At 32.1% G+C, this 24762-nt stretch overlaps 1 protein-coding gene across 1 annotated transcript in view; it reads left to right on the plus strand.

Moving 5' to 3' along the window:
* The window catches only part of BDP1 (BDP1 general transcription factor IIIB subunit), a 91774-nt gene that overhangs the window by 35661 nt on the left and 31351 nt on the right, over positions 1 to 24762 (plus strand). Inside the window, 11 exon segments of the mRNA XM_074282203.1 lie at positions 1004 to 1165; positions 5038 to 5123; positions 8078 to 8258; positions 11617 to 11750; positions 16142 to 16352; positions 17126 to 17310; positions 18668 to 20435; positions 21128 to 21306; positions 22070 to 22277; positions 23353 to 23480; positions 24136 to 24340. Coding sequence (XP_074138304.1) covers positions 1004 to 1165; positions 5038 to 5123; positions 8078 to 8258; positions 11617 to 11750; positions 16142 to 16352; positions 17126 to 17310; positions 18668 to 20435; positions 21128 to 21306; positions 22070 to 22277; positions 23353 to 23480; positions 24136 to 24340 — 3447 coding nt within the window.

The following is a 24762-nucleotide window of genomic DNA, read 5'->3' on the forward strand; positions in this document are numbered from 1 at the left end:
GATTTTTTTTGTGTTTTATTGTATGTAATTATGTAACATCACTGGGGACATGATGAAGGGAAGGAGCAGAGTCTTTGTGGAAGTCTACAATTTGAGACCCTTGAAAATCCTTTGCATGTGGTGGTGGTGGTAGTGATTGTGGTAGGATGTGTGTATGTGTGGAGATTTCTCACCCATTTTTGGTACATTTATTTATTTGCATGTGGATAGTTAGACTAGTCTTTTGTACTGCATGGATTAAACTAAAGAGGATTTGGGACTTGATGTAATTTATTAGATTCTACTAGTAGAATATATAGATAACCCTGATGTCAATGGTAACTTCTAGTTTACTCATTATCCACTCATTTGATTAAAAAGTAGAAGCTACGTATCACTGATTAAAGTGGTTCTCAAAGAGTGTCATAAAAACTCATGAGTTTAATTATCTTTAAAAAGACATTTTTTCTATTCTAAATTTAATGAACACTAAAAAAGAGAACATTTTTTCCATAAAAAATAGAGCAGAAAATGTATTATATTTGAAACCATAAATTCACATGGCTTTTTAAAAAAAAAAAAGGTTATGTCAAATTCACCATGCTATAGTTGTGACTGTTCTGCTTATTTGTTTTTCTTGACCTTTTATTTCCTTATGTGTATTTTTTAAGGCATTTCAATCACTCTTTTATTTCTTCTTCCTTTTTTTTTTTTTTTTTTTTTTTTCTGGTCAATACTTTTCTCACAATAACAGCTTGACTGAGATGGTGTAAGTATCATTATCCATTTTGTACCAATAATAGAACAGATGTTAAGTGATTTGACCTGGGTCACACAGATATTAAGGGGCAGATTAGGGATTCATTCTACAATCTTATACCTCTTTAAAATGAGACCATATTTCAGTAGACTGTCTCTTTTATAATAACTTTGTTTTTTGCATTATTTTCTATAATTACATGTCTTTGGCGTCAGTTTGAATATAGTTTAAATATTAATTTTTTTTTTCTTTTTTAAAGGGAAGTTGAAAAAAACTGATACCAGCAAGCCCAAAGTGAGAGGGCGTCCCCTAAGACCTAAACCCAACTTGTTAAGACCATCTGGAAAAAAAGCAGAAACTACTGAAAAGGAAATTGAAATAGAGAGCAAAAATTCGTTTCCAGAACTTCCAGAAAATATTGAAAAGGTAAGGAATAGGGAGAGACAGGAGAGACTAAGTTGAAAATAAATGACAAATTTTTTTTCCCAAATTGTTGATTAAACTGCCTGCAGTATGACTTTGAAATAATATTATATATTTTAAAAACCATTATATTGTAATTTTTGAATCCAAATGATAGTTTTCTAGATGAATCACAGTACTTATTCTAATATTACCATTACTGAAGACATTTTTGAAACTTCCTGATAGCAATGTTTGTCATTTGAAAATAAATATCATTTTAGGGAATAACCAAAAATAAATTTAACCACAGCTGATAACTTAAATAATATTGTTTTTTGCATAAAAATGAATTATAATGGGATTATTATAATTGCATTGAGATGTGCCAATCTTAAAGGAAATATATTAGTTGTATAGTTTGTGAACTTTTTCTGAAAACATTTTTGAAAATATTATTCCAAGAATATTTTTGAGAAATGGCATCATCATTACCACACAAACCTGGAGGACACACACAGAACACTTAAAGTCCAATAGCCTTGGATATTTCCAGGAAATACCACTTTTGTGAATATAATTATTAAAATCATCTTCCATCTATTGCTATCCATTAAGCTATCTAGCTTTCCCAACTCTGTGTTACTTACACACTATTTACCTAAGAGGAAGCTACCTTGTCAATGTCCACTTTCCTTTCTCATCCCTATCCTTCTCAGTTTTTCCCTTCCCATGCCCTCTGGATTTGCTTTTCTATAGGCATCAAGCTTCCCTTCATTTCTGGGCTTCTTTCTCTTCTTTCTTTTGTCTTTTGGTTCTCACTGAAATCTGTCTTGCCCCAAGATGTCTCTAAATCGTTGGCCTTTATCTCTAGTACTGGCTAAACTTTCATTTATACTCAGTACCCACCAACATAATATGGGTGTGTGTGTGTGTGTGTGTGTGTGTGTGTGTGTGTGTGTGTGTGTGTGTGTGTGTGTCTAAGTGTCTAAACAATCCTTGAAACACTCAGATTTTATGTTTAACAACTGCTGCTTCTTTGAAATGGACATGATTGAATATTCTTTTGACCTGTCTTATACTGACCATCTGGACATTTTTCTGCCTTTCTCAAGGAGTTCAGCATTTGGACCACTGTCTTCTTTTGCTGTTTACTTTCTAAAGTGTTCTAAAAGCCTTAGTGTAGTTTTAAGCTATTAAAACTTAATACCCTGTACTTAAGACTTAAACAGTAATATTGATGTTGCCACAAACTTCCTAAACTTCTGATTCCTCAGTTTTTTCATTTCTTATGACTTTCTTAGCTTCCATCATAAAGAGGGGTGGTCACAAATTGGATATCATCTTGGTCAAAAACTCTTAACATTCCTCTTTCTTACTATAACCTTTTATTCTATCTCCTCTTAAACCTTTTTGCGTTGTCTTCATTGTAAACTTCAATCCATCTACCATGTGGTACTTTATCATGCCTACTTTAACTTGCCTTTTTTCTTTTCCTGTTTTCAGTCCTATAGTTAAACATTTCAATTGCATACTGTTTTCTAGTCTGATATCAAGTGATCTTTTACTTCTAACACTGCCCATCTCTTTCCCAGTCATGAATTATGCTTACTTTCTTCCTCTTTATTTTATCTTAAAACCCCTTTTATATCATTCTCTCCCCTTTTTTTCTTCTCACTCTGATAACAACCCCTGCTGAGGTCCTTTTGCATGATTTCATGATCTCTTTCCATATTCTCTACCAAGTTGCTACCACTATTTTTCTTTCTCCTTTCTTCACCATCTCCTTTTTGTATTGGTTCTTTTCCTATGACTTTCAATGTATATAATTCTCCTCTAACCTTTAAAAAAAATATCAATAAGGTATACCCATACTTCTCATTTTTTCCTTGAAAAAATTGTATGTACTCTCTCACCATCATTTCTTTTCCTTTTTCCTATGGTTATATATATAATTTAGGTTTCTTTTTCTGAAAACAAAACTGCCTGTTCATATCCTTTCATCATTTATTAATTGTAAACCTATTCTTCCTCAACTTTTTATTGAAATCTCCTGATATCTCATCCTTCAAGTGAAATAACTCTCTTTACTTTTACTAATGATCTCTTTGTTGTTGCCTATTTTGGTCATTTTTTTCATAGTCTTTTTCCTTGTTGACCTCCCTAATGTATTTGACACTATTCTTTTCTGATTATTTTTTTTTTCTTTTGATTTTTTTGGTAAATTTCATTCTCTTTTCTTTTTTTCTGACTCATTCATATCCAACTCCTAATTCCACCTGAATCTGTCCTGTACTTTCTGAGTACTTACTGAGAAAAAAAACAAACAAGCAAACATCAACAAAAAAGGGGAAAACACTATGTTGTGATGCAGATTCGGTCCCCATAGTTCTTTTCTCTTCATCACAAATCTGTTGGAATTTGCTTGAATCACTTCATTGTTGAAAAGAGCCATGTCTAGAATTGATCATCATGTAATTTTGTTGCTGAGTACAATGTTCTCTTGGTTCTATTCACTTCACTTCAGCATCAGTTCATGTAAGTCTCTCCAGGCCTTTCTGAAATCATCCTGCTGATTGTTTCTTATCCTTCTGATTGTTTTTTATAGAACAATATATTCTATTCATAACTTACTCAGCTGTTCTCCATCTGATGGGCATCCACTCAGTTTTCAATTCCTTGCTACTACTAAAGGGCTGTTACAAATATTTTTGCACATCTGGGTCCTTTTTAGTGTTTTATGATCTCTTTGGGATACAGACCAATGAACTTCAGTCTTTTATCTATTTGACATTTTAAATTGGATATCTTAGAGGCATCTCTATCTCACTGTATATAAAGCAAAATTCATAATTTTCTCCCTTAATTCACTTCTTTTGTAGATTTTACTATTTTTGTCAAAGCCACCATCATTCTTTCAGACTCTCAGCTTTACAATCTTGGTTTATTTTTACCTTTTCATTTTACTTCATCCAAAATATCTAATCATTTGCCAAATTTTGCTACTTCTTCCTCTACTAAAATTTTCATACCCAATTTATTCTTTCTCACACAAGTAATTGATCTTCTCAAGTTTGTCTGACTTCCTCAGTTTATCCTTCACATAGCTGCTAAAATGATTTTTTTAGGCACCAAATATGACCATTTGTTATTCCTCTTCTCATTAAATTTCAGGGTTCCCTGTTGTCTCTGTTTAGCTTTTAAAGTTCTTTACAATCCCACCTGTCTTTCCAGCCTTATTCTGAATTATTCCTTTTCCCTACATCGTGCTGGCTACTCAGATGAGCCTTCTGTTCCTTAGGGCTCTCCTGTCTTTGTACTTTTGTATTAGTCCTCCCCTGTGCCTGGAATGCACTTCCTTCTCACTTTACCTTTTAGAGTGCCTTCATTTCAATATTCAGTTCAATTATCACTGTCTATATGTAACCTAATATGATCATTCCAGCTGTTAGTGCCCTACTTCTATGACTTATATTTAGTTATCTTGTATTCTGTTTATATTTATTCAACATATACTTATAGATGTATATATGTTTTCCTTCTTTGAGTGTAAACTCTTTGAAAGTAGGGACTGTTTGATTTTTTGAATTGGTATCGTTAGCCTTTAGCTTAGCACATAGAAAAATACTAAGTGATTAGTAAATGTTGTTTGAGTAAGCCTCTGATACCTTAGAAGGAAAGTTACATTTGGATGTCTTAAGTTCCGGTGCATTTGTTTAAAATGTTATCATACCATATTATAATGGTGTCAGGTTTTTTTTTTTTTTTAATAAATTTTCATTATGTTGTATGGGATTTTCTTGTGTTTCTTATGTTTAGCCATTGAATTAAATTTTAAAAGCTTATTTTGGTAAGACTATCAAGTATAAATAGGTTAACATTTTACAATATTCTAGAATCTCATAGGAAAAGATGAGTGCAGTTCTCCTGATATTACTGGAAAGGAGGTCACAGAGAGTGAAGGACCTGAAACTAACTTTGAGTAAGTATCAGGTAAAATAGTTTTTAAAATAGCCTTTATTAATGGTAAAAGATGATTTAAGATGATTTTTTCATTTTATTTTGATTTTCAACTAATATGTATTTTTTTTCTTTTCTCCTCTTAATTTAAAAGTAAAATAGAAAAATGAAACCCATGTAACAAATAAGCATAGTCAGGCAAGGCAAATGACTATGTTGTCCTTGTCTAAAAATGCAATTCTAATTTCTGGTTTTTTTTTTTTTTTGTTTGTTTTTGTTTTTTTTTGTTTTTGTCTCCACTGATTGTATTTAAGATATTTGAACATTGAGTACCATGCCAAAATGACAGTTATTCTTATAGATTATAAAGCTCCTTTCTTACTGCTGTTATCAAAGAATACTAAACAAATCCAAACTTAAAAAACAAAGAGGTTAACAACATGGGAATTTTACTGATTTATTTGATTTAAAAAAAGTTTAAAAATTTTAATTTTCAGTTTCAAGTTCTCCTTTGCCTTCTGTTCTTCCTCTATCTCTTGAGAAGGCAATAAATACAGTACTCAGTTTACATAAAAAGTCATGCACATTTAAAAAAAAAGAAAGAAAAAATGTGCTTTAATCTGTACTCATGATTCATCAGATGTCTCTGGAGGTGGGGATCATTTTTCATTATAAGTCTTTTGGAATTGTTTTAGTTCACAGTATTGATTAGAGTAGCTAAAGTCTTTCACAGTTGGTCATCATTACAGTATTACTGTTACTGTGTAAAATATCTTGACTTCCCAGGTTTTTTTGAAGCCATCTTGCTCATTATTCCTCATAATACAAGTGGTATTCCATAACAATCATATATTATAACTTGTTCAGCCAATCCTCAATTGATAGGTATCTGCTCCATATCCAGTTCTTTGCCACTACTAATAAAAGAGTTGCTATAATTATTTTTATACATAGAGGTCCTTTTTTTTTATTCTCTTTGGGGTATAGACTTAATAATAGTATTGCTAGGTGAGAGGGTATATGCTTGATTTTATAACACTTTGGACAAAGTTCCAAATTGTTCTTGAGAATTGATGGACCATTTCACAGCTCCACAACAATAGCAGCATGAGAATTTTAGAAAGGAACATTTACTTAAAAAAAAAAAAAGAGTATCATTCTCTGTAGTGATCCACAGAAGAAGTATTGTTTCTCAATCTTGAATTTGTTTTTTATACAACCTAGGGGACTTAGCAACTCACTTCATAATTTTGGGTTTCATTATCTTAAAATGAAGGGTTGGACTAGATGATTTTTAGAGCTCTTCCAGTGCTATGATGTCTGAGATGAGAAAAAACGATGCCATGTGTATCAAAGGAAGCCAAATAATAAGTGGGTACTTCATTGAGGAATAAACATTTATGTTGTGCTTGCTGTGTACCAGACATGGTGCTAAATGCTTTATACATTCTCATTTGATCCACTTAGTGACCTTATGAGATAGATGCTGTTATTATCCACATTTTGCAATTCAGAAAACTGGGGCAAGCAGGTTACATTACTTACTCAGGATCATACAACTAATGAGTGTCTGAGACATGTTTGAAACTCGGGTCTTCTTCATTCTAGACTGAGCACTTTGTCCACTATGTCACCAGGTGCTTTTTCTCTCACTGCACTACTATAGTTTGAGTATTAGATGATCAAGAACTAAGAAGCAATGATATCACACTTATATGTGCTTATTAGACCCATTGAGATATATAAAAATTCACTTTGTAAACATTATCAACTGCTTAAAAAACCCAAAAACTTATTTTCCCCTAAAACACTTTTTTTTTTCCAATTCTATGTAAAAACAGTTTTTCACCTTTTTTTCCCAACATTTTGTGTTTCAAATTCTCACCTTTCCGTCCTCTCCTCCCTCATTGAGAAGCAATACAAAACAATTTGTATTGATTATATATATGCAGTCTTGCAAAACATATTTCTATATTAATCATCTTGTGGAAAAAAAACAGACTAAGAAAAATAAAATGTGATGACTGTACTGTAAGAAACAATCATGTACCCAGTTTGTTCAACCATTTCCCTAGTTAATAGACAGTCCTCAGTTTCCAGTTTTTTGTTACTATAAAAAAACCTTTTTTTTGTATACTTAATTCATTTTCCTTTCATTTATTTATTTTTTTTAATTTGTTAGGGATACTGCTGGGTGAAAGGTTATGTAGTTTTATAGGTCTTAGAGCAAAATTCTGAATATGCTTTAAAGATCAGATTGGTTGAAATTCCATCAACAGTGTTTTAGTATCCCAGTTTTATTACATCCCCTCCAAACATCCAATATTTTTCTTTTTGTCATATTAGACAAGCTAATAGGTATGAGGTGGTACCCTAGTGTTGTTTTAATTCTCTAATCAGTAGTGATTTAGAGCATTTTTTTATATGATTAGCTTTGATTTCTTCATCTGAAAATTGCTTGTTCACATTCTTTTTGCCTGTTCACATTCTTTGATTATTTGTCAATTAGGGAATAACTGTTGTTATAAATTTGACTTAGTTCTCTATATATTTGAGAAGTGAAACTTTTATTACAGAAACTTTCAACTGCTTTTGGTTTTTGGTACCTATTTAATTCATTCATAACATATCCTTGCCTGCTAGAATACTTCACTCCAACATGTTCCTTTTTTCTTCAATCTTCCTTCTTCTTTCTCCTTGTCTTATTTCTCTTTCCCTTTATTTTTGTCTTATAGAAGTTTAATGGAGTGCCTAAAAGATGACAAGAAGTTTGTGTATACATTTCTAACTTTACAATTGATAATAATAAAAAATTTAATAAATTTACAAATGGTTTTTAAGAAAATATTTCACAAAGTGAGTTATATTCCATATTGTCTTAATTATTCACATATAGTAAAATGCTAAATAACAGATCATGTGTTAGAAAGAATACATCCCTTATTTTATCACTTTTATTTTATTTTTTTACCCCAGTGAAAAATGTGGTTTACAAGAAACTACTAAGACAAGTACTTTCAGATCACTGAGATTAATGAAGGATCGAATGCAGAGACCAAAACCACATGTAGTTGACCAGAAAGAAGTATTGGCGACAGAAGACAAAACTGGAACTAAGGAAGAAAAGGACAAAAATGAGTCCATTGTCACCAAAGATGTAAGTATTGTCTTATTTTTTTCCAATATAAAAAAAAAATCCTTGGATTCTAGATAAAATCTAACAGTTTGTTAACTATGATACTGTGATTAGCAGATTTTCCAAGTGTAAAAAAAAAAAAAAGAAAGAGAACCTTAATTTTATCTGAATTTTGAAGAGATCTACTTTATGGATATTCTGTAGCCAATCTTTTGTTTTTTTTTTCCCTCAATAATATTTTATTTTTTCAAACACACATAAAGATAGTTTCTAAACTTTGATTTTTGTAAGACTTGATGTTCCCAATTTTTTTCCCTTCCCCAAGACAGCAAGCAATCTGATAGATGTTAAACATATACAATCCTTTTAAACACATTTCCATATTTGTCATATTGTACAAGAAAAATCTGATCAAAAGGGAAAAAAAACCACAAGAAAGAAAAGGGAAATACACAAAATATGTAAAAATACTATGATTCAGTATACAGTTTCTGTAGTTTTCTCTTTGGATGCAGATCCAAGTCTATTGGAATTGTCTTGAATCACCACATTATTGAGAAGAGCCAAATCCATCACAAATGATCATTCTATAATTTTGCTGTTATTGTGTACATTGTTCTTTTGCTTCTGTTCACTTCATTCAGCATCAATTATTTACAAGCTTTTATGAACTCAGCCCACTCATCAATTTCTTACAGAACAATAATATCCCATAACATTCATATACCAAAACTTATTCAGCCATTCCCTAACTGATGGGCATCCACTCAATTTCCTGTTCTTTGCCACTATAAAAAGGGCTGCTTTAAACATTTTTGGGCACATGTGGGTGCTATTCTCTCTTTTATGATATCTTTGGGATACAGACCTAGTAGTTGTGGCCAATCCTTTAATTCCTGAAATTCCATGGCTTCTCCCATGACCTCAAATTTAAATAACTCTTGCTTTCTACCTTCTGTTCCTTTTCAATTCTGCCTCAGCAGAAGTTATTTATTTAGAAAATAAAGAATAATTTTTAATATTTACCCACGTACAATGTTATTTTAAAAGGTATAAATACTTTTACTTTTTAGAGTACATTATGAATTTTGGCTCTTTGGCATAACTGATTGATAATATTCTGTACTTATAGCAAATATAAAGTAATCCATATCAGCCTATATCTTTATGTCTCTCTGAATTTCCCCCCCCCCCCCCAAAGCAATTCTGGTTAAGTGACTTGCCCAGGGTCACACAGCCAGGAAGTGTTAAGTGTCTGAGACCAGATTTGAACCCAGGTCCTCCTGACTTCAGGGCTGATGCTCTATCCACTGTGCCACCTAGCTGCCTTTCTCTGTGAATTTTATTAAGAAGACTTTGGGATCTAATTTTAGATTTATATTGAATAGTATAATCTTTCAATAAACTTGAAATTAGATATTTTATATATAATATATGAAAGTTTTAGTGCATTTAGTATTACAGTTTTATAAAAATGACATTTGAAAGGTTAGTTATTTAAAATTTAAAAATATTTGTGTTCCTGATTAAAATGTGAAATAACCAGTTTTGTGCCATAGTCAATTTTCAGATTTCTTAAAAACTTTCATTAGTTGCTCCTCAGTGACTGAAAGCTTCACATTTGTAATCCTGACCATAATATGCAGAAATGAGGTTTTTATGCAACATAACAGTTTTGATGTAATCTCCACAATAAAAATCTAATGGATATAGTGACAGATGATTAGTGGCCAAGCAACAAAAATTGTGCTATGACTTTTGGGACACCCTATTCAGCTCTCAGTGTAGGAGTACTGCTGACAGTTTGGAAAAGAAAAAGAAAACCAGGGACAAAACAAATGTGGCTTTGAGTTATTCCTAAGTTGGTCTGTATATAAGACTGACTGTTAATGTTCTGCAAGTGATGTTTAAAATTTTATGTTTCTTCCCGTTATTGTTATTTTTTGTTGTATTTTAGAGAGGCAATTGAGACTAAGTGATTTTCCCAGGGTTACAAAGCTAGTAAATGTTAAGTATCTGAGGCTGGATTTGAACTCTGTCCACTGTACCCTGCTGCTGTATTCTAAAAAACTGGTAGAACTTAAATTTTTAAAATTGAATTATAATACTTCCCTTATGGGCAATCTAATTAATTCCTAATAGATTCTTTACTTGTATTATTTTGTCTTGTTGTCTTGCTCATAGCATCTATTATTCTACTTAATATACAGTGGGCATTCAACAAATGTCATTGATATGACAACAAAAGTCTGAAATCAAATTTTGAAATAACTGTGAGACCTGAGTGCAAATGTCATATCTGCATTTATGTTGATGTTATTATAGTGGTCAGTCAACAACACTAGTTACATATAATAGTCATTGTTAGTACCATAATATCAGAGTTAAGGGACACATTCTTCACTTTATTAATAAGTAAAACATAATTGTGCTTTTTGAACAATAAACTGTATTTTAGGAAATGTCTTGTATTAAAATCAGTCATATAAGTATATTTAAAGTAATAAATGAAATTAATCAATATAGCTTTCTTATTAGCAGATTTGAATATCTTTGGTTTTTCAGAGTCCAATTTGGAGTGTTGTAATGATTCCTTATGACTCAGGGGAATCTCAGTGACATAAATTGTGGCAATGTCTGACCATATACATTATCATATTTATCCCCATTTGACTAATATACTGAAGAGAAGATACTGAATGAAGAAGTTTTTGGAAAGATAATTTTGAGATTCATGATTTGGAGGGATAACATTGTAGTAACTTTTTGCGTATTAATAAAAGGGGAGAAAGAATGGGTCCTTAGAGATGTGAAAATTTAAAAAAAAGGAAATTAAGGCATATAAAATGTTATCACTATTTGATACAAATATTGAAAGACTAAATTTTAAGAAATTGTGTTGGAATTTTAGTTATAAATATGATACCTTAACCTTTTTTTTTTCTCTAGAAGTACAATAACTTGGGTTTTCAAATGAAATTCCTTTTTCCACTGGGTATATTTCTTCCTCCACTGAAGTTCTACTCTTGATGCTTTTTTGTGATATAGAGTATATAGAGGCTATCTCAGTAATAAGTACTAGCAGATTCTTCCAAAATAGAAAGACTTCCGTTTACATACTAATGACATGTTTTGTTTGATATATGAACCTCAGCATAGCCAAATTCAGAAAGACTCGTCATCTTAAGGTTCATTTCCAGACAATGGATTTTTTAGTTATAGACACTCAAGAAGCTTTACTATTGTGTGGAGGGATCATTAATAGAGGAATTACTCACACCAACAAGAACTTAGGAATTATTGGAGTACCGCATGTGCTTTTCTTAGAATAACATTTATTGTGAAATATATAAGATATTTACTATTTTTTATTCTGAAGGCCCGAGTAGAAACAGAAGATCAGTCATTCAGCAAGTTAGATGTTGGGAACAATAGTTCACAGAATGAAAAAGAAGATGAATTTTTTCAGAAGTCAAAAACAAATGAACCAGAGAGCCTTAAAGAAAATCAGAGGTAAGTGTATCAGCAGGAATGGTACAGTTTTGTCTTTGTATTCCCAAGTCCTAGCAACACAGTATGTGCTTAATATAAATGCTTCTAGGTTAATTGTCATTGAAAATGTTATGTTTACACATGCTAATTTATCCAAAGCTTAGCTGGAAGGCCTGAATGGGCATTAAATTTCTTAAAACATCTGTGTTTATAGGGAAGATGTAGGAAAAATTCTTCATACTTAACTCATGAGAAAGTGTGGAAACCTACTATTTTAAATTTTTGGAAGTCTGAAATAATTTTATATATATTTTTTAACATTAAGTTTTATACTCTCGACTGGTTTTGTTATATTAGTGTTTCTATGAGGTTTCTTCTATATTCTGCTTAGCCTTTCCCACAAGCATTATAAAGATAGGAACTGGAATTTTTCCTTGAATTCATAGATGTAAATGTTTATTCATGAATAGATTGCATGATTGATGAAGAAAACTTCTTTGAATTCTTACTTGTATTTATTTCTTAATTTTTTAATTAATATTTTTTATTTTTATATCATTTTCGCTTGCAAATATATCCCTTCTTCCTTAATCAGGGAGATAATAGATATTCCTTGTAACAAAGTTTTTTTTCTTTTTTGCTAAGGCAATTGGGGTTTAGTGAGTTGCCCAGGGTCACACAGCAAGGAAATGTTAAGTGTATGAGGCCAGATTTTATTTCAGGTCTTCCTGACTTCAGGACATAACAAAGAATTTAAAAGAGGAAAAAAAAAGCTGTTTGACAAAATCAACAAATACATTAATACACTTTGACATATTATACTGCTTTCTATACTAACAGTCCCCTATTTAAGCAAATAAGGAAGAAGTTCATTTTTAAAAAAAGTTTTTACTTTTCATTCACATTATTGCTGTCATTGTGTATATTGTTTTTCTGTTTCTGGTTATTTCTTTTTCCTTCAGTTTATAATTCTTTTTTTGGCTTTTCTGTATGTTTCATAATTGTTTCTTTAAATTAAATTTTATTTTTTTTTAGTTAGTCACCTAGGGGCAGTTAGGTGGCTCAATGGATAGAGTACCAGCCCTGAAGTCAGTCCTCAGCAAAAAAAAAAAAAAAAAAAAATCTTCCTTTTCTCATTCTCATGGTCCTCCTCCTGGCCTTAACCCTATGGAAAAAGAAAGAAAAACAAGCTCTTGTAATAGTTAAAACAAATGTTCACATTGGCCACATCCTGATAATATATATCTCAGTTTGCATTGAATCCATCATTTCTCTGTTAGGAAATAGGGTAGCATATTTTATCATGAGACTTTTAGAATTGTAGTTGGTTATTGCATTGATCAGAGTTTTTAATCTATCATAGTTTGTTTTTGCAATATTATTATTGTATAAATTGTTCTCTTGGCTTTACTCATTTCATTTTGTATCAGTTCATACAGACTTTCTCAGATTTGTTTGAAATTATCATTTTTATTGTTTCTTACAATATGGTAATAGTCTATGCCATTTATGTACTATAATTTGTTTAACTCTTCTTCAACTGTTGAGTATCTACATTATTTCTAGTTTTTCACCTCTGCAAAGAGCATTATGCTATAAATAAAATTGATATGGACCTTTTTATTTCTTATATCCATTTCTTGAATTTCATGCATAACAGTGGGATGGAGTCAAAAGATGATTTAGGTCAGGTGATCTGATAATTTAGATTCAGTACTGGGACAAATGATCTATACATAGGTCAAATCACTAGTAAACAAAGTGGGATTGATTTACTTAGCTTGTAACAGAAGTGTTACTAGGGGAAGCAAGATGGCACAGTGGATAAAGTTCTGGGCCTGGCATCAGGAAGATTCATGTTCATGAATTCAAATCTGGCCTTAGATTAAAAAAACAAACAACAACAACATAAAACATACTAGTTATATGGCCCAGTACAAATCATTTCACCCTGTTTGCTTCAGTTTTTTTTTATCTGTAAAATGAACTGGAGAAGGAAATGGCAAATCATTGTAATATACCTGCCAAGGAATTCTAAGTAAGAGCATGGACAGATAAACACCACTGAAAAATGGCTTACCCACAACTGGAGAAGGATATTCAACAAGTGTAGTCATTAAAACTATCTCAAATTCTGCTAAGCAGTTTTCATGCCTGTTTAGTCCATTGTGACCTATTGGACAAACTTCTGAGAATTATCTTACCTTCATCCTTGAGGTTCATTTGATTGGTAAAAAGTAATGCTAACAGTCAGAGATCATAATTTCCTCATCCACTAAGTTTAATGAAATGTTTCAGTACTTTGAAAGGAAAAACTATCCTAATCTGCATTTGGGTTAGGGGTTAAAATATTACTTTTACCATGAACACTATGGACATTTTAGTCACTTAATAATTTTACTTAATTATTTTCCAATATGATTGAACCAATTTGTTGGTCATCAACAGTAAAATAGAGTGTACATCATTATAAACATTGACAAGTTTCATCGTGGCTTCTTTTTAAACTTAGTTCTCTTAGTCTAAGAGGTACTGCTACTTCTTTCTTAGTATGAAGATATATATTGGGGGGGAACCTCAGAAAAAATGTATTAATTATTATCCTTTTCACTCTATGCAGTAGCTTTATCCATTTATTGACTTTTTGTTGTCCCCAATATAGTTAAAAAGATGTTATCCTTAGCCCTCTCAACTTTTACCTTTTTTTTTTTTTTTTAAGTCAGTCTTTTGTTTTATATCACATTAATTTCATTCCTTTTTTTTTTTTTTTTTTTTTTTTGGTGGGGCAATTGATGTTAAGTGACTTGCACAGGGTCACAAAGCTAGGACATGTTATCATATTCATTTCCCAAAAATAAAACAGTTCACCAAATCCAATAAGTAAAAATTAGTCATATCTGACAGTAGTAGTATTCTTTTTTCCTTAATTTAAAAAAAATTTCAATATAATGCCAAATATAAATAATATATAATATGTATGTATACACACATGTATATTTCTATGTATGAAACAGAACAGAAAAGAGTATTGTACATAAACTTTCAAATTTACATTATGTATAGCTTGCTTTTCATTTTAGTTATATAATTTAACATATAGTTTTAAATCTATCTTACTTGTCTTTTAGGCTTCCCTTTATGTAATTAAGAAATAGTGATAGTTTCTTAACTTTTTTTCAAGAACAAAGCTTGGTTGGTCTTATAATTACACAAAATTCAATTGGTGTTTTTGTTCTTTTTGTTTGCATTATTGTTGAAGTAATTGCATTTTGTTTTCCTGGTTCTGCTTATTTTGTTTTGCATCAGATTGTGTAAATCTTGTTTTTGCTGTTTCTCCAGCATCATTCCTCAGTCTCAGTATCTACTTCATTTTCCAGTTTTTTGCTACTATAAAAAAGTGTGGCAGTGTAGGTATCCTTTAAAAATCTCATTTGATCAGTGAACTGAATAGCTATATCTTTGTGATGTCTGTAGATAACTTCCCCTGGCATTCCTCATTGTAATTACTTGTGTTTCAAAACAGAATTTTATCTCTGAGATAGCTTACTACTATTTTGACAATTATATCAACAGAATTATAGGGCTTAATATTCATTACCTTTATTCAAATTGTGAACAGTTTGAAATCCTCTTTTTCCCAAATCTGTACTGCATACATATCAGACTGCAGAGTTTTCTCTTCAATACTTTGGATCTTTGATCTCATCAAAAAAAAAAAAAATTTTTTTTTTCCAACCCCATCTTTATCTTCTCATGCTATGTTACTGTGATCAAAGATCTAGCGCCATAACGTAATCTTAAAAAAGATCCTCTAAACTCTTAGATCGTGCTAATGAAGGCCCTTTACTTTTTTTTTTTTCTGTGACAATTTTTTATTAGCTATATCCTCTTGAAAAAAAGTTAGGATTACTCTGAACCTCTTCAGATTTTTTTCCTTCTTTGTTTTTCTATTAAATTCTCTTGTCATTCTGTCAAGGTATATAATCTAGAGAATGATCTAGAGAATGTAAAGTTGTTCCCCCTAACCTTTCACCCATTTTCCCACCCTGCATATGGCACACATGTATTTAGTTTCTTGTCATTACAGGAAACAAATAGCATAGTTTCTATATATCATTGTACCATTCCTATTTGCTGATATTGTGATTTTCTTTTGGGGTGGGATTGTGTTAATTTTCAGGATTATAATACTAAAAAGAGGCAGCTCACTATATCTTATTGCTTTTTCTATGATCTTATCTAGATCAGCTTTAAGTACTTATTGGTTTTGGTATTTACTTTTTTTTTTATAAGATGAAATATTTATTTTCCTTTCCTTCCTGAGGCTTCTGCATATTATAGCACAATTCCTCCAACAGTATAACTTTCACTAAAAGAATGAAACGTTTGTGATTTTGCATTGTTTTTGACAGTCTGCAAGATGGTGATAAATCAGATACACTCAAACAAAGACCATTAAGGAGAACACGATTTCAGAAGCCAAGACCTAACATAGGAAGAGCCACTGGAAGAAATGAAATTAGAATAGGGGAAAAGGCGCCCAAGGAAATAAATGTTACTGAGAAAATAGAGGCAAGTTTGCTTCAAACCGATGGTGAATTCAGTTCTCTTCCCCTCCCAGATGTAAGTTTTATGCATTTTTCTTTGTTAGAAATATTTTTAGTTAATTTTTCAGAGAAAGTTATTAGCAGACATAATATAGTCTTTAGGTATGCGCTATAGCAGAAATTAATGCTACGAATTACTTTGGATAGGTCAGTTTTTTTTTCAATCCCAAGTAATCTCATATGTAAGCAGAGAAAATTGGTTTAAGACAGTATCTGAAAGACTCTAAAGATGCCCTGATTTGAGATTTTATCATACCTCAAGGTTATTATTTATTTTGTGAATTATCATTCTGTATTATTGTAGATATCCCTTCAAGGTGATGCTTCCAAATATAAGATAATATTGTTGTAGATAGAAGATGTAAGATGTATATAGGAAATTAGAATGAATCTGTTCTTATTATAGAATATTTCTGAGGATTAATTTTTAAACTAATACTAACCCACTATTTGATTCTTTGATGTTTAAAAAAAAAATCTTTTTACTTGAGGGTTCTGGTTGCATTAATTGAAGTTCCATTATCCTTAAGGCATTTGATTAGTGATCACTTTCTAATTTATCTTATCTGTTAGATTTCTGAGTTTTAATAAAGTAGCCTAAGGAATAGAAGAGTACTTAACATAAAAGTAGCTAGGAAGAACTCACGATTTCAGAATTCTTTTTTTATCTGAGATAAAGATTTGTCCTGGCTTCATAAAAATGTATTGGTTATAAAGTTACTTGAAGAAATTTTAGACACTTGAAACAATACTTGTGCATTAGTTCATTATTATATATGTCATTTTTAGATCATAAACTGTGGAGTGCCACTTCCTGTTGAAGCATTTAAAAAAGAAGCACCTTCTCAAAAGGAGATCTCAAATCCAGTAACTCCTCTGAAGCCTTCTGGCATATCTTTTGTAGAAGGATATGAAGAAGATAAGGAAACACAGTCTACAACTGAACTGGAGCAAGTTTCAGATGTTGTCAAAAGGTATCTAAGGGGATATATTTATTTATAAGAGGAAGAAAAAATTTGTTGATAATTGATATATTGATAGATAGGTTTTCTGATGCTCTAGAAGAGAGAAACAAAATCTAAGAATATTGTAACAAAAGGGAAACCAAGAAAATAATGCTAAATTATTAGATGATCATCTGGGGATAAAATGACTCAAAAGGGAGACAATTTTATTAATTTAGAGCTTGTCTCAGCTCTTGATGAAAATAAGTCTGTAAAATTAGGGATATAAAAATAAAAAGGGAGGAATAAATTAAAAATATATAATATATTCAACGTAAAATATCTACTGTATCTACTAAGCAGTGTAGAAAATACAAAGTTTAAATGAGATAAAACACTGTCTTATAGAAGATCTGGTAATGTTGGTCTTCTCTTTTTCTCATCATCTCAAAACCTCTTAATATCATCTCTCCTTTCCTCTAGTCTCTGATAATAAAGTAGCTCTTCCTGCTACCTCTCCTAATGTGCCCTTGATCCCCCCCTCTCTTTTGATCTTTTCCAGCACATTGTTCTATCTTTCTCCTCTGAGATTCTTCTGTCTTTCTTTTTCATCTTCATTGCTTCTCTGCCTTTTTCCCTACTATCTTCAAACTTGCCTTCCCCATCTTTCAGAAACCTTTACTAAGTCCTCTAGTTCCTTAAATAGATTATCCTCTATCCCACTTTCCTTTTTCAGATACATTCCTCAAAAACTTGTCTAAACACATTGATTCCTCTTCCCTTGTACTTCAGCTTACCCCAAAACCCTTTGTTGAAGTCTCTTCTGTCCTCATCACTCGAATGAAACTGCTTTTCTCCATAGTTAGCAAGAATTTCTTAATTGCCAAATGTTTTTTTCTCAGTCCAGGTTGAAAAAAATGTAATAGAGTGATCATCAAAGAATAAGGATTATGGAACTACAGTAGTAAAATAAAAAAGGAAGAAAAAAACAGAAATGAACAGCTTCCCTAGGCACAAGAATAAGCTTGGAGAATTTGATAGTTATGGGAGAAGAGGGAGCTAGCAAGGCAAAGCTTATTAGGTGTGGAAAAATACTCTTTAAGTGTTTAAGTAATGCAAATTTTATTTCATTGATGAGACTTATGATACACAGTTGTGTCCTAGCTCAAAACCCCAATTTGTTGACATAATACTATTTACATACATACAAATGCTCTCTCCATACTGTCACCTTTTCTCAAAAGTATTAATTATTTCTTTTTGGTGCTTAAATGGCTGCTTTTTAAAGCAGGGCCCCTTTCTAATTACAGGTAGAAAGGAATTTGTTTTTAAGTTGCTTTTGTAGTATTAACTACTTTCTTATGTTTAATATTATTCTTCTCAAAAGCAAATGTTCTCAAGATGAAAAGCTCCCTGTAGTTAAAAAAAACCCTTTTGTGAGAAGTCGATTCAAGAGACCAAGACCAAACTTAGGAAGAGCGGTTGAAAAAAGTGGAGTTCTTGAAGCAGAAAAATATGAGTTATTAGAGAAAAAGGAAACAGGAAAATTGGAGATTATGATTCAACTTGATCATAAACAGGATACCATCTTCTCCCCTCAAGAAGATGCCTTTCTTCTTCAAGTTAATTCTTCCCCGTGTCAAGATGATTCCTCCCCAACTCAAGTCACTGCCTCTTCTCCCCAAGTTGATGCCTGTTCCCCTAAAGATGATTCCATTTCTCCTCAGAGTGATTCCATACCTCCTCAGATCTCTACTTCCCCCTCTCAACTTGCTGCCTTCCCACTTCAAGACACTGCTTCTCCCCTTCAAGATGATGCCTGCCTCCTTCAAGGCAAAAGCTCTCTGCTTCAAGATGAAGCCTTTCCCCTTCAAGACAATGCTTCCCCCCTACATGGTGAAGCCTTCCCACTTCAACAAAATGCTTCCTTTCTTCAAAATGATTCCTTCCCTCTTCAAGATGATTCTTCCTCCCTTCATGATGAGGCCTCCTGTCTTCAAGGTGATGCTTCCTCACTTAAAAGTACTGCCTCCCTTCAAGGTGAAGCTTCCTCCCTTCAAAGTAATGCTTTGTCCCTTCAAGGTGAAACTTCCTCCCTTCATGATGAGGCCTCCTCCCTTCAAAGTGAGGCTTCCTCTCTTCAAGGTGATGCTTTGTCCCTTCATGATAAAGCCTTCTCCCTTCAAGGTAAAGTTTCCTCCCTTCATGATAAAGCCTCCTCCCTTCAAGGTGAAGTTTCCTCCCTTCATGATAAAGCCTCCTCTCTTCAAGGTGAAGTTTCCTCCCTTCATGATAAAGCCTCCTCCCTTCAAGGTGAAGTTTCTTCCCTTCATGATAAAGCCTCCTCTCTTCAAGGTGAAGCCTCTTCCCTTCAAGGTGATGCTTTGTCCATTCAAGGTGAAGCCTCCTCCCTTCAAGGTGATGCTTTGTCCATTCAAGGTGAAGCCTCTTCCTTTCAAGGTGATGCTTCTTCCCTTCAAGGTGATGCTTTGTCCATTCAAGGTGAAGCCTCCTCCCTTCAAGGTGATGCTTTGTCCATTCAAGGTGAAGCCTCTTCCTTTCAAGGTGATGCTTCTTCCCTTCAAGGTGATACTTTGTCCATTCAAGGTGAAGCCTCTTCCTTTCAAGGTGATGCTTCTTCCCTTCAAGGTGATGCTTTGTCCATTCAAGGTGAAGCCTCTTCTTTTCAAGGTGATGCTTCTTCTCTTCATGATGAGGCCTCCCCTTGTCAAAGTGAAGCCTCCCCTTTTCAAGGTGATATCTCCTCTCAAGAGAATGCCTTATCCCTTCAAGTTGGTGCTTTTCCTTATCAAGCCTATGCTTCCTCTCCTCCTCAGTTGATTGCTTCTTCTCTTCAAGTCATTGACTCCTCTCATCAAGATGATGTCTCTCTCTCTCAAAATGCCTCTCCGCCTCAAATGACTGCCTCCCCCACTCAAGATGATACCTCCCCCTTTCAGGTTGATGTCTTCCCCCTTCAAGTCAGTACTTCCCCCCTTCAAGTCACTGCTTCCTCCCTTCAAGTCAGTGCCTCTCCCACTCAAGTTGTTGCCTTCTCCCCTGAAGATGAAGACTCCCCTGTTCAAGTTACTGCTTCCTTTCCTCAAGATGATGCCCTTCCCATTCAGGACATCAAATGGGATGTAAGTCAAAATGTAAGTGATTCTACTTAATATTTTTAGTCTTTTAGTCACAAGCATAACTAATTATGACTAGCTATGGATATTAGGCTCTTGAAATTAGTCATCTCAGGATTTCTGCACATGGTTTTTGCTTTCCCATTATTTGTTCTTTCAGTCAAACAATATAACTTAAGGTATAAACACTTAGGAGTCATAATCACAGACAATTATAGATAAGAACATGGAAAGAGCTTATCATGAAGTTGGCAAGCCTAGGTTCTTGACCAGCCTTTTTCACTAACGCTACATTGATTTTAAATGTACAACTCTCTGATTCAATTTCTTCATCTGATCATGGTAATAATAGTGACTTAACCTGTCTCACTGGGTTGTTGGACAATGTCAGATAGTGGAAGTAAAAATATTCTATAAAAAGTTAAGAACTATATATATTTTATTACATATTTGTTTATTTTAAACACAGCTTTCATGAGTTAGTGCAGAGCCATGCTATTTCCTATGATATATGGTCATATACTTAATGTAAAGTGAAATCCATTGTTCACACCTATGAATATTTGAGTATTTTATATAAATAGAAACCTTTTTAAGTTAAAAATAATTTGGCAACTTGTTTTAAAGTATCTTAGTGCTTTCCTATTAATAGTGTTTATAGTTATCTTCTTGGTATTTAAAATAATTCATTTGTGTAATATGCTTTTCAGGATGCAGCTGAATGTTCTCAAAAGACAGCAATTAAATATGAAAAACCAGGTCCAGAAAAGGGGGAAACAAACTTGCTTTTAAATGAACAGAGCCCAAAAAAGCTTTTAGATTCCAAGAGTTGTGAAGAGAGGTCTCCACTTACAAAAGCCCAAGAAAATGGTTTCACTGTTTCTGCAAGGTAAAAAGTTTTACTTATTATTGTTTGGTAGGATAAGGGAAAGGGAAAATAGGGTAGACTTTTTAAAAAATTCCATTCATTTTTATAGCCATATAAAACATATGTGAAAATTAATCTGGTTTATCTTTTGGTATATTTAATGTCAAAAATGCCAAAGTAAACATTTAAAGTTCAGCAGTTTTTAATGACCTTTTTAGTCATTGTGTTTTAAGAATTGAGAAATTTTATATGCATTTTTGTTAAGCTGAATGGTGTTAGGTCTCCTTTTGTTGGTTATATTGTAGATGTGATTGATAGTTAATTACAAATTTGATAAGATGGCCTCTTCTAGCTCTTAAGACTGTATAATTATCTTCCATTTTACCCTAGGTTATAGTTAATGTACAAAAGATATTTAAACTTGTTTTTTCCTTAAAAATGAATGAAAGGCATTTAAGTGCTTAATTATATGCTAAGTTTTGGTTAAATTCTGGGGTTATAACTAGAAAAACAAGATAGTACCTTCTAAGGAACTCATGATCTGTTGGGGGAGATACATTTTTTAAAAATTTATGTTCCCTAATTATTAATAATAAGTATATTAAGTAATTTTAATCTAACATCTTTGATAATATTAACATAAAAGGAAGTCACTTATGAAATTAAATAACCCTAATTTATAATAGTTCAGAGATTCAAGTTTTATTCCATCAGGATACTTTTTTAAAGCTTTAAATAATAATAGCTTTTTTTTCCCCCCCTCTCCATTCCCTTGCACCCTTAGCATCAAGAATTCCCAGCAAGAAATTAAGACAAATGAAACCCAACCTATTCAACGAATGAGGGGCCGTTTTAAGAGGCCTAGGCCAAACATAAGCAAAGCAGAACGGAGAGGATCCAGGACAACAGGAAAATGTGTTCCTGAAGAAGGGGATAAGGAAGAAGGAATAATTCAGCAAAAGAATGAATCTGAAAGTGAATTCTTCACCATTGTAAGTTAGTCTTCTGTAATTTTGTTGAATTGTGTCAGGAATATTGATAGAAATGCATGGGGTAGTAACTCAGAAACTATCCCAGGGACAAATTAGGTAATTTGCTTATATGACAAGAATCTATCACTAAGTCTCTCCAAGATTACATGTGTCACTTGTTTTACTAGTATTTAGTTGTATGACTAAAGAAATATGTATCATCTAGTTCTGGTTTTTTAGTCCTATCTTCCCTCACAAAGGCACTAGATTAAAGATGATTTGGTCTTTTTTCATTTGAGCTAAAAAAAAAATTTTTTTTGTGCTTTTACACCTTTTTTTTTTTTTTTAATTTTTTATTTTTATTTATTTATTTATTTATTTATTTATTTATTTATTTATTATTTATTTATTTATTTAATTTTTTATTTTTAAGGTAAATTATTCCTGGGTTAACACTTGATGCAATCTGTAAACTGGACATTTTTAATTCGTGTAACAAATAGATGAGGTGGCCACATGGCATATTGAATAGTGGTTATTGGCCTAGTCTAGAACCTCAGGTTCATATCCTAACTTTGTGTTGCTGAGCACTCAGTGCTTATAGATAAGATACCAGTTTGCCTTGGTAGAGGAAGTACCTTACCAGATCTCTAGTTTAAATATAGTTTAAAAAATGTATACAGCCAAGTGGCACAGTGGATAGAGCACCAGCCCTGAAGTCAGAAGGATGTGAGTTCAAATGTGATCTCAGCTGTGTGACCTTGTGCAAATCACCTTATCCCAATTGCCTTAGCAAAAAAAAGAAAAAAAAAATGTATGCTGAAATTTGCATGTAGATGGAAATAAATCCTTTTATTCTTTTCTGTTCTATTATTTAATTGTAAGTAGATTTTTAACAATTGGTTGCTAATTTGATTGTTTATATTATAATCTTTTAAAGAAATTTATACCAACAAATTTTATATGCAAAGACTGTATTGTTTTAGACATTATTTTGGTTCATATAATTCCTAGGTATTTTCTGCTTTTCAGAAAAACAAATCCTACATGTTTATTTTTCTTCTATTACATAGCATGGCCTCACTTTGTTTTTTAGCCAAATTCTAAAATTGAAAGTGAAGTTGGACCTTCTGAAGCCTACAGTCTGTGTGGAAATAAAAATCAAAGGATAGCAGAACAAAATTTGCAAGTTAGCAGAACTGAAGTTGTAAGTGAACAGATAAGGTGAGTTTGGCCTTGACATCATCAAAGAAAATGTAAAACTTAAAAAATATAAATGGATAATTTTTTTTTGAATTTTTTTCCCCACAGTGTATATATGCATGAGTAATTTTTTTAATAATATTATCCCTTGTATTCATTTTTCCAAATTAAACCCCCCCCTTCCTTCACTCCCTCCCCCCGATGACAGGCAATCCCATACATTTTACATGTGTTACAGTATAGCCTAGATACAATATATGTGTGTAAATACCATTTTCTTGTTGCACATTAAGTGTTAGATTCCGAAGGTATAAGTAACCTGGGTAGATAGACAGTAGTGCTAACAATTTACATTCACTTCCCAATGTTCCTTTTCTGGGTGTAGTTATTTCTGTCCATCATTGATCAACTGGAAGTGGGTTGGATCTTCTTTATGTTGAAGATATCTACTTCCATCAGAATACCTCTTCATACAGCATTGAAGTGTACAGCGATCTTCTGGGTTCTATTCTAAATGGATAATATTTTGTAATTCATTATGGCATATGAAATATATACTTATTTTTTATATAGTCAGTTTACATGCAAACTTTTTATCCAATGATAAATTTTCTTCTAAAAATATTTGCTATAAATAATTACTACTGTCACTAATTTTTAAATTTTTAATTTAAAGCAATGATAAATATAAACTTCATGCTATCAGTCCTGCACAGTGGAGAAGGAGCCGATTTCAAACAGCTAAGCCAAATTTGGGGAGGGTGTACAGAAAGAAAGAAGAACCTGGAACAGAAAAGATTGTACCAAATAAAAATGACACAAGAAAAATAGAAGATAAGTTGTTTCAGCAAGAAGACTCTGATATCCACCAGTCTCTAAAAGTGAGATTTTTTTTTTTTAAACCTGCCTCTACAGATTGATTTCATATCTTTTAAAAAGGCTGATTTAATGTTTCAATAGATACTGAAGAGTCTGTTGAAGACTACTGTTTTTTTGATAGTTTTTTAATCAAAAGTACATTGTCAAATTATATATTGAGAAAAAATTTAGTGTTTAATTTATTTTTATTTATAGCAATTATCTTAAATGTTTTTGTAATTTATTTTGGTATTTGCTTTTTGTTGAATTATGCCTTTTAGAAAAATCCAAGCTTTTTAAGAGTCACCTTGATCTAATGAATTCTTTTCTATCATGGTCATGGAGGAAAGCACACTTTTGGGAGTCTTCTACTTCTCTTTCTGAGAATTTAGGATCTTTGAATGTTAAAAAGATTCCTGAATTCATTATGTATATTTTGAACAAG

The sequence above is a fragment of the Sminthopsis crassicaudata genome, chromosome 1 (assembly GCF_048593235.1).
Source record: "Sminthopsis crassicaudata isolate SCR6 chromosome 1, ASM4859323v1, whole genome shotgun sequence".
In the NCBI taxonomy this organism is placed as follows: domain Eukaryota; kingdom Metazoa; phylum Chordata; class Mammalia; order Dasyuromorphia; family Dasyuridae; genus Sminthopsis; species Sminthopsis crassicaudata.